Raw genomic sequence first — 10,493 nt, 5'->3', positions numbered from 1 at the left:
AAATGGGACCTGTTACCTCCCTGCTTGGCACTCAGCATCAAGGGTTGGAAATGGGGGTTAAATCACCAAAAATGATTCCCAGGCGCGGCCACCGCTCCTGCTCACTGCTCCCCTCACCTCCCAGGGGGTGATCAAGGGTGATGGGTCAAATGCAGACAATAATTTCGCCACACCTAGTGTTTTGATTGACTGATTGATTGAAACTTTTATTAGTAGATTGCACAGTACAGTACATATTGCGTACAATTGACCACTAAATGGTAACACCCGAATAAGTTTTTCAACTTGTTTAAGTCGGGGTCCACGTGTGTGTGTGACAATCGTTGGTACTTTAACTTTAATGTATTACGCATGTAGATCAACATTAACATTCAATTAAATTGTTACACAACGAAGTAAGTTTTTTTTTTTTACTACTGTTCTATGCCTAAAAAATACGGCGCCTTTATTTTGAAAGACCCGGAACCGGAAAAGGGATCATGGCCTGTTTTCCATTGCGTTTCAGGTTTCGCAGTGTATTCCATCAACTATTGGGCGAAAGCAGTCTTTAAAAGTAAATTTAGCTCGCTTTTCTTACTAGTAACCCCGACTACTGACACAAATATGAGCGACACTGAGAAAGAATTCCGAGACAAGGTAAGTTGCGTTTGTGTACAACATAATACCGTTGGAGAGAAAATGTCGCAGCATTTAGCTATCGTTAGCTTGTTAGCTTCAATGTTTGTGTTGTGTTCTTGCGGCTATGGCAAGGACACGTCTTCAAACCAAAGACGACATTGTTTAATTCCAACTCCAATGTATCTCTGTGTTTAAGTATATGCATTGTGAATACTTTGAATTGTAACGCTAAGACAAAAAAAAAATCGCGCCGTAGTCCAAAGACTAGGCCGCGGCCTTACCATGCTTTCATTATTCATGCGCCATTCAACGGTCGCCTTTGCTTACTGTAAGATTAAACATACCGGTAGTCATTATTATTAATGACGTCAATATATACAGTTTTAGCATCTTGTAATGTTATGGAAATATTTTATGCTGTATTATAAGACATATTGGGGCCACATTCATAAGGTTGTAATTTTGCAGTATGTAAAATTCGTGTGAAAATGTCAATATTCACAAGGTAAAATTAAATTATTCATTGTATGATTTTTTTTTAACTTTGGAAAAATGTCCAACCCATTTTTTGTTGCCTTGAGCTGTAATCATGACTTTTATTTCACCAATCCTTTCAGTGTGGCCCTAATACTATTTAATACATTACTGTTTTAGTACTGTTGTTTTTTTGTGCCACTTGGTATTCATGCTAAAAACAACAACTTGCCTTATCACCCTTGTTTGTTCTTTGTTAAGGTTGAGGTTGGAAGAAAAGAAAAAGGCGGAAGAAGTTTCAGACGCAAAGTTGTTTTTTGTTTGAAGCCGATGATGCTGTTGATGCATGCTAATGTATTGGAAGCGGAAAAAAGAAGATCTGCCCCCTCGACTAGTGTTGTAATGGCAGTTGCTAAATTGGGGAAGAGGATCAAAAAAAGAAGCCTTAAGAATGTCAAAGAGAAGAAAGAAGAATGAAGGGTTGTTTTGAAGTAATGAAGTAAAAGAAGTAATGAAGTTATGATCAGAAGTTTGGCCGGGTAGGAGTAATTTCTTAAAAGCCTGTTATGTTGCTACTCTTTCTTCCTGTTTCTTTTTCTAAATCATGCATGTTAATAAATCCTTTTTTTAAATCTGTAATTCTCACTCGCCAACCCCCACCCCACAATTCAGGAATGTCCTTCTCAGCTAAATAAGTAATACATTACTGTCACAATGTGTTTTAATGTAACTGTTGTTTATTTCTGGCAAAAAAATAAGCTAATTGCAAAAAAAACATTTCTATAGGGGGTTTTAAAGGCGAGTAGAGTCAGCTCTTGACTCAATTTTGTTATTATTTTCTTGTCTTTGCTTTTTAACTCAATGTCTGATTTGTCCAGGAGTCACAGCCTGGCTCGGGGAGTTCCTCCCCTCGGCGATCTTTAAAATCGGCCAGCCGCTCGCCGGCACGCTCCAAAGGAGGATCCCACCGTTCTCGGTCACGGTCTCGTTCGCGGTCCAGGTCCAGATCCAAATCCAAGTCGAGGTAAGACGTGTTTGTAGACTCACCTACTGTATGCAAGCCAAGCCCAGCAAATACGCTGCAATGACAGCGTGGCGCGGTTGAGAGAGTGGCCGTGCTAGCAACCTGAGGGTTCCTGGTTCAATCCCCGCCTTCTACCAACCTCGTCACGTCCGTTGTGTCCTTGAGCAAGACACTTCACCCTTGCTCCTGATGGGTCGTGGTTAGGGCCTTGCATGGCAGCTCCCGCCATCAGTGTGTGAATGTGGAAATAGTGTCAAAGCGCTTTTGAGTACCTTGAAGGTAGAAAAGCGCTATACAAGTATAACCCACAATGAACTCATTCTTGTTGCACCCTCACTACTTTAGATCCCGTTCTCACCGAAGCTCGCGTAGGAACTACTCGCGCTCTCGCTCCCGGTCTCACCGCCGTCGCTCCAGAAGCCGCTCTGGCAGCGGTGAATCCCGCCGTCGCAGGAGTCACAGCCGCTCTCCCATGTCCAACCGACGCCGGCACATCGGCAACAGGGTAAGGTTCATGTTTTGTTTTTGCCTGGGTTTCCAGAGTGGGGCCTTTTTTGTACTAAATTCCCTTGACACTTATAAAACAAAGCTTTTGATTGATTGATTGATTGAAACTTGTATTAGTAGATTGCACAGTACAGTACATATTCCGTACAATTGACCACTAAATGGTAACACCCGAATAAGTTTTTCAACTTGTTTAAGTCGGCGTCCACGTTAATCAATTCATGGTAAAGGTTAGGGTTAGCTAAGATGGGGATGTTTGGGGTTTCCCCTAGATTCCTACTGTAAATGTGGCATACTTGCCAACCTTGAGACCTCCGAATTCGGGAGATGGGGGGGCGGGGTTTGGTGGTAGCGGGGGTGTATATTGTAGCGTCCCGGAAGAGTTAGTGTTGCAAGGGGTTCTGGGTATTTGTTCTGTTGTGTTTATGTTGTGTTACGGTGCGGATGTTCTCCCGAAATGTGTTTGTCATTCTTGTTTGGTGTGGGTTCACTGTGTGGGGCATATTTGTAACAGTGTTAAAGTTGTTTATACGGCTACCCTCAGTGTGACCTGTATGGCTGTTGACCAAGTATGCATTGCATTCACTTGTGTGTGTGTGTGTGTACAAGCCACATATATTTTCACAATATTATGTCAGACCCACTCGACGTCCATTGCATCCGGTCTCCCCTAGGGGGGGTGTTACCCACATCTGCGGTCCTCTCCAAGGTTTCTCATAGTCATTCTGATCAAAGTCCCGCTGGGTTGTGAGTTTTTCCTTGCCCTTATGTGGGCGCTGAATCGCGGATGTCGTGGCTTGTGCAGCTCTTTGAGACACTTGTGATTTAGGGCTATATAAATAACACTGATTGATTGATTGATATATTATGTGATTGGGTTGGCACGCTGTTAGTATGGAAGAAAAGCTGACGTGACGATAGGTTGTAGAGGACGCTAAAGTCCGTGCCTTTAAGGCACGCCCCCAATAATGTTGTCCGGGTGGAAATCGCGAGAATGGTTGCCCCGGGAGATTTTCGGGAGGGGCACTGAAATTCGGGAGTCTCCCGGGAAAATCGTGAGGGTTGGCAAGTATATGTGGTGGTGGGGACATTGCTTGAGGCCTGGTCAATATGACATCCTATACAGTCTCTTTCCCGACCATAGAGCGCACCGAGATATAAGCCACACCCACTAAATTTTAGAAGAAAATATATTTTCATAATTTAGCCGCACCGGTCTATAAGCCGCAGCTATATATAGGTTGTGAAATGAGGTATTTACACTGAAATATTTTGTAAATGTCTATTTAAATACCTTCATTTTTTCCAAATGGTGCCTGTTACACAGAAGTAAAACTGCCGAGCAAACAACAGAAGGCATTGTAGTTGTGGAAACTAGCTTGTGAAATTAAAAAAAGAATGCTATTGTTTGTTAATAATACTAACAGACACTCATACACGTGTTAGCATATTGGCTAATGCTAACGACGCTAGCTTTATTAGGATTTTAAAGATGATAAACGCTTGGAAGTTGCGGCTAAAGGTAGTCACCGTTGTAGCCTTCAAAGCCCTCTAAAAAAACTTCAAAACCCTCTATTGTTTAAAATACATACTGCAAGTAAATAGATAATGTAGTAACAGACACATTCATAACAATATATAATATGTACAGTATCTACCGTCAAAGGTGCATCAACTAAGTGTTGAACAAATGCTGCAAATACTTATGTACATGTGTTTTCTTAGGGTTTTAATTAAAACAAATTAAAAAAGCTTCTTTTTTTTATAATTAAAAAAAAGCCATCACTTTGTCATCGTGGAGAATTGTCTGTAAGATGTAGAGGACAAAAATACATGTATTATATTTTGGAATAAGGCTTTAACATGACAAAATGTGGAAAAATGAAAGCGCTGTGAATACTCCCCGGATGCACTGTATCACCAATCAGGAGATGATAAATGTTCAAAACCCCTGCAGGCCAACCCAGACCCCAACATGTGTCTGGGTGTGTTTGGCCTGAGTCTGTACACCACCGAGAGGGACCTGAGGGAGGTGTTCTCCAAGTACGGCCCCCTGGCGGACGTCAACATCGTGTACGACCAGCAGTCTCGCCGCTCCAGAGGCTTTGCTTTCGTCTACTTTGAGAACTACGGGGACTCCAAGGAGGTAAGCAGGACGCAAGGCGACGTCTGTATATTTAGGCCGTGTTTTATTAACTCGATGATTAATCACACTCGGGGCGAATCATTTAATCAGGCCAAGGAGCACGCTAATGGGATGGAGCTGGACGGTCGCCGGATCCGAGTGGATTTTTCCATTACCAAGCGAGCGCACACCCCTACCCCTGGTATCTATATGGGAAGACCCACATAGTGAGTGTTTGATGACTGGTTATAAACGCATTCAAGGGTTCTATTGAGCAACGTTCCGCTACTATCCTCCAGTGGTGGTAGGGATGGGGGTGGCGGCGGCAGCAGCAGCAGCAGCGGTGGCGGCGGCGGCAGCTCATCGAGGCGCATGTCAAGGGACTACGACAGAGGATACGACCGAGGGTACGACAGAGGTTATGACCGGGACTATGATCGCTACGAGGACAGAGAGTACAGATCGTACAGGTAGCTTGTTTGTCTGGTGAAACATGGTCTATTATCTCATCTGATCCATGACCAGCTTGAATTGTGTTTGTCCCAATAGACGAAGGTCTCCATCACCTTACTACAGCAGAGGGTACCGCTCTCGATCCAGATCACGGTCCTACTCCCCACGTATGTTTCAAAACTTTTTAAATGTATCATATTGTGGCCAGAGGGGCCTTTATTTACTCAACTGCAGAGAGTATATTGCGCAGGTTATTTGTACAAAAACGTTTTTATTTTTTGGAAAATTCTTATTTTTATAAATAATTTACCTTGATTCAAATTGTATATACCAATATATATGGTCCGCTCCGGACAGGCTAACCTCCTCCAACCTCCAAGGACAAAAAACAATGGGAGACCGGGCTTTCTGCTCCACCGCTCCCAGTCTGTGGAACGCTCTCCCTGACCACCTGAGGGCACAAAAGACTGTGGATGCCTTTTAAAAAAGGCTTAAAAACCCTTCTTTTTTAAAAAAAAAAAAAAAAAAAAAAGCCTTTTTACAGATACATGCATACTAGTTCTAGCTATAAGGCTGTTCTAGTTTTTATTTTTATTATTTTTTTAATACACTGTAGCACTTTAAAGTTGTTTACTTTTACAAATAAAATATATTGTTATTATTATTATTATTTTATATATTCCAGTGGAACCCCTTTTAAGTCGGTCCTGCTAATGTCCACAGTGTGTCGACGAGCTTAAGTCCGCTGAAGCCACCCAACATGGATATACGTGGTCGACATAAAGTTTGATAGCCTAAAGGGTTACTTCTATGAAAAATGGGTCAATTTGTTGTCGGCATGTGTCGTAGTATTAACTTTTATGTTATTGCTCTGCATTGTAAAAACAGCAACATAACTACTGTCTAATTACACTGTATTAAAACATGTAAAGACTTCCTAATCGGTGCAAAGTAGTGAAATAAAATAAAAGCATGGCAGTATTAAGGGGGCTGTTTGCAACTTGCTTAAAGTTACATTTTTCAAAGCAAGGAATATCACACCACCGGCTAACTTGTGTCAAATGTCTATTTTTGTCACATTTTGAAGTTGAACTTTGTAAAACACTTGTGCACGGACTGAATGTTTGCTTTAACTTTTCGTGTAGGTACACATATATAGAAAGGAAAAAGGAAGAAAAAAAGTGGCCGCCATGTTGAGTTAAGGTTTTTTTTTTTTTTTTTTTTTTTTTCAGTTTCAATTTTGGGGGGTTTTGACCAAAAATGTATTTATCAAGTCTTGGCAATATGACAAACTGTTTTATGTTTTAAGTGTTTTATATCGATAATTATTGATAATTCATATCAATAATTGAACAGGAGGACCAGGAGAAGAATACATTAAATGTAAACCTTCTTATTTAAAATGTAACCATCCTCTGATTATAATCCCTTTAGCTATCAAGGCAGAAAGGAAATGTCAACATAAGCACAGAAAACACTCAATGTAAACACAATTCTAAAATCACATTGAACACTTAATAACCTCTTAAAATGAAGGTGCAAAAAAACAAATACGTAAGAAATGCTGATGTGGTCGTGACTCAAATGAGAAAAAGGATATGTTTGTTTGCAGTTTATTTCCTGCTACTATTAGTCACATCTACATTTCATGTCTGCAGTTGTTTTTATGCCTCATCATTTAGTTATAAATGTCCCCGTCAAGATTCAGTATATGCTGTTGAGACTACGAGAGATGTATTTATTTAGTTTATTAATACCATTAAGGATGTTTTCTTGATGCTAACAAATATCACCAAAGATGTAATAATGTGATCATCCGAGTCGAATAAAAAACTGCTGTCCTGCACAACAACTTAGGTTTTACTTTCTGTTATGAAAATTGACAATGGAAATACAGTGGATTGGACCAATAATCACAATATTTATTACTAGGACTTCACATGACGTTAGTTTATTTGCACATGCCGGTCTTTCTCGTTATATGTAGGCATAGCAACCACAAAAAAACACAAACTAATGCCATTTCTTGTTCTTTCTTTATTTTTATTTGTGCTAGTAAACACTACTAATATAATATAGAATAAACTCGATTGTATCACAAAGTTTCTCAAATCAAATGTTCAAACAAACGTTTTACAAAGTATTCCACGAGATGATAAATATTTTTTTTAAGAGCAATTTCCTTCGACGCACTTTTGTTTTTCCCCTCACTTTATTGCCTTTACGAACCACTTCTTTCGGGACTCTATGAAAGCTCTTTCTTATCTCTCTTTTTGAACGACTGTAACACCCAAGAACAGCAATATGGCATTTTCTGCTCAAGCTCTACACTCACTCTCACTTATCTTTTTTAATGCTACGCTCAAGCTGCTTGACTATTGCGTGAAAAACGGATATGACGTCATCATATGTAACCCAGCTAAACACAATATTAGTCACAGTAAAGGTAATCACAGCCCCCTAGTGGCACACTTGAGGAATAATTGAAGTTGTCTGTTTGAGTCGAGGACACTTTTTGAAGAAATACTCATGTTCAAAGTGTTTAGCATTTTATCACGTTTTTTTAATCTCTCATTTTTGTCCACCCCACAGGCCACTACTGAGCAGTGAGTCGTCATCCCATGTTTTATATTTGTTTTGACCACGGCACGGCGAGCAAGTACACACTTCCTTTTAATGTCTGCGGAACCTTGGTTAGTGGTGGGGGGAAAGCATGAAAATACAACTAAATAATTTTTTGTGCACAGCACTCCAATCCCTGAATTTTCAACTTGCTTTGCTGTGAAACCTGGAATCAAAATGACAATGTAATGTGGTAGCAAAGCTAAAAGTACAGATTTTTTTTTTTAGTGTGAAATTGGCTTTGAAGCCTGGATGTTTTTTTATATACAAGCAAGTTTGTCAGTGACATTTCCAGCTTCATGTAGTGGTTTGTATGCAGCTGCTTTTCTTTTTTGGCCCTCCTCTTGACAATTGTTAATGTTCTCACATGTTAAAGTTAAAGTACCAATGATTGTCACACACACTAGGTGTGGTGAAATTATTCTCTGCATTTCTGTAGCTATTGTTCCAAGAAGTCTCGGTCATCAAACATAAAACATGTTTTTCCTCTACAGATCAAATCATACTTTCTGCATTGTATTGAATACATCTTTACTCAAGGTGTTGAATGTAGAGATCTTCTGTTTGTGATACATATTGTCACAGGTTTCCCAATGTTAAGGAGTAAAAAATAACATGTATATAATTGCTTGGGTCCCTTCTGCAGTTTAGTCATGAGTTGGCTACACTTGATCTGAGTTGTATGTATCGTACATTTTATTGTTTTGAGTTCTAAATAAAAGATCACAGGATCACCACTAGTCTGAGCACTTTTTAATATCGTGCATTAAGGACGAGGCTTCGCACTTCTGCAATACTGGTATTACAAGAGTCGAAATGCACAGTGCAGTGCAGTCACATCCTTCCCAATGCCCCCGACCCACCAGAAACTGAGGCGGACACCTTAAAAATTTGCTAAAAAGTCATGTGTCAAGCATGACTCTGAGGCATACAGCTAAAAAAAAGTTGGCATATTAATGTTATCACGCTAACCGTCAGCATGTGTTAAGTTCCATGTTATATGAATTTATGGTGCTCAGATGCAAAATTGTCAAAAAAGTAGCATGTGTCAAGTACTATGTCATGATATTAAGGTGTTCGGCTTCAAAATTGGCTCAAAAGGTTAACATGCTAAAGTTTAAAGATCAGAAAAACTAAATAATCCAAAGCAGCATATTTTACGAAAGATCATTTTTATGCAACAAGTTTTCTTCTTTGTTCAAGTAGAGGTACTACAACTTCTAGTACTTGCAGAAAGTACAAATTATTTGAAGGCCCCTAAATGTATTGCTATTTTAAGTGACATTTTTTACCCCAGAATGCAACGGTACCGTTAAAATGGCTGCCATTTATACCTAAAATGCATTACTTTTTCTTTGGCTGTGCATTTGTCCTTGAAAAACCGAGTAAAATGGGTCGTTCCAGACACTGTTCAGAAGAAGAGCGTTCTTTGATTAAGAAAATAATAAGAGGGGAAAACATTTAAAGAAGTGCAGAAAATGATAGGCTGTTAAGCTAAAATGATATTAAACGCTTTAAAATGGCAGCCAAAACCAGAAAGGCGAGGAAGAAAAAGAAAAATGACTATTCGAATGGATGGAAGAATAACCAAAATGGCAAAGGCTCAGCCAATGATCAGCTCCAGGAGGATCAAAGAAGATCTAAGATGGCCTGTGAGTACTGTAACAATCAGACCACGTCTATGTGAAGCCAAGCTACCAGCAAGAAGCCCCCGCAAAGTCCCATTGTTAAATTAAAAAAAAGACGTGTGCTGAAGCGGTTACAATTTGCCGAAGAACACATTGACTGGCCTAAAAAGAAATAGCGTAATATTTTGTGGACTGATGAGAGTAAGATTGTTCTTTTTGGGTCTAAGCGCCACAGACCGTTTGTCAGACGTCCTGCAAACACTGATTTCAAGCCCCAGTACACAGTGAAGACGGTGAAGCATGGTGGTGCAAGCATCGTGATATGGGGATGTTTCTCGTACTATGGTGTCGATCCTATTTATCGCATACCAGGCATCATGGATCAGTTTGAGTACATCAGTATACTGGAAGAAGTCATGTTGCCGTATGCTAAAGAGGAAATGCCCTTGAAATGGGTATTTCAACAAGACAATGACCCCAAACACGCCAGCAAGCGAGAAAAATCATGGTTTCCGACAAACAGAATTCAAGAAATGGAGTGGCCAGCACAATCCCTAAACCTTAATCCCATTTAAAACTTGTGTGCTGACATAAAAAATTATGTTCATGTAGTACAATCGTCCTGGGCTGCAATACCTGGTGACCGGTGCCAGAAGTTGGTGGACTCCGTCCGTGTGCCACAGATGTGAAGCAGTTATCAGAAACCGTGGATATGCAACTAAATATTAGTTAATGATTCTCAAGAAAGTTTGATATGCAAGCCTCTTAGTTTATACAGTACATTTGGGTTTTGTAAAGAAATATGTCAGCACTGCTATTTTTTTGTTTTATTTATTGACTCTGTAAAATATTATCAAATTCAATTACTGTTTTCCAATAGAATGTGCAGTCTCCCCAATGCATTTGTGTTCATTAAAATACAATTTATTTGAAGAATTTTGAGGTTTACTCACCTTTTTAAACACACTGCTATTACTATGAATATAACTGTATACTCATCTGTGTATAACAGGGGTGTCCAAACTTTTTCCACTGAGGGTTG

At 39.8% G+C, this 10,493-nt stretch overlaps 1 protein-coding gene across 3 annotated transcripts; it reads left to right on the top strand.

Annotated features, from left to right (window-relative positions):
• The first annotated feature begins 459 nt into the window (after positions 1-459).
• Positions 460-8,557, top strand: tra2b (transformer 2 beta homolog). 3 transcript variants are annotated; one of them, XM_062041372.1, is made up of 9 exons: positions 460-636; positions 1,354-1,631; positions 1,971-2,116; positions 2,462-2,621; positions 4,581-4,769; positions 4,860-4,975; positions 5,048-5,218; positions 5,298-5,368; positions 7,794-8,557. In XM_062041372.1, the coding sequence occupies exons 4-9, from the start codon at positions 2,589-2,591 to the stop codon at positions 7,802-7,804; spliced, it is 591 nt and encodes a 196-aa protein (XP_061897356.1). In that variant the 5' UTR covers positions 460-636; positions 1,354-1,631; positions 1,971-2,116; positions 2,462-2,588; the 3' UTR covers positions 7,805-8,557. The 3 variants fall into 3 exon arrangements, with proteins under 3 accessions (XP_061897356.1, XP_061897355.1, XP_061897354.1); XM_062041371.1 differs by having other exon boundaries at positions 1,354-2,116; XM_062041370.1 differs by lacking the exon at positions 1,354-1,631 and having other exon boundaries at positions 461-636.
• Positions 8,558-10,493: the final 1,936 nt, after the last annotated feature.

Source organism: Entelurus aequoreus, linkage group LG03 (genome assembly GCF_033978785.1).
Source record: "Entelurus aequoreus isolate RoL-2023_Sb linkage group LG03, RoL_Eaeq_v1.1, whole genome shotgun sequence".
NCBI lineage: Eukaryota > Metazoa > Chordata > Actinopteri > Syngnathiformes > Syngnathidae > Entelurus > Entelurus aequoreus.
Note: the sequence above shows the minus strand (reverse complement) of the source record. Positions and strands in the feature narration are given on the sequence as shown.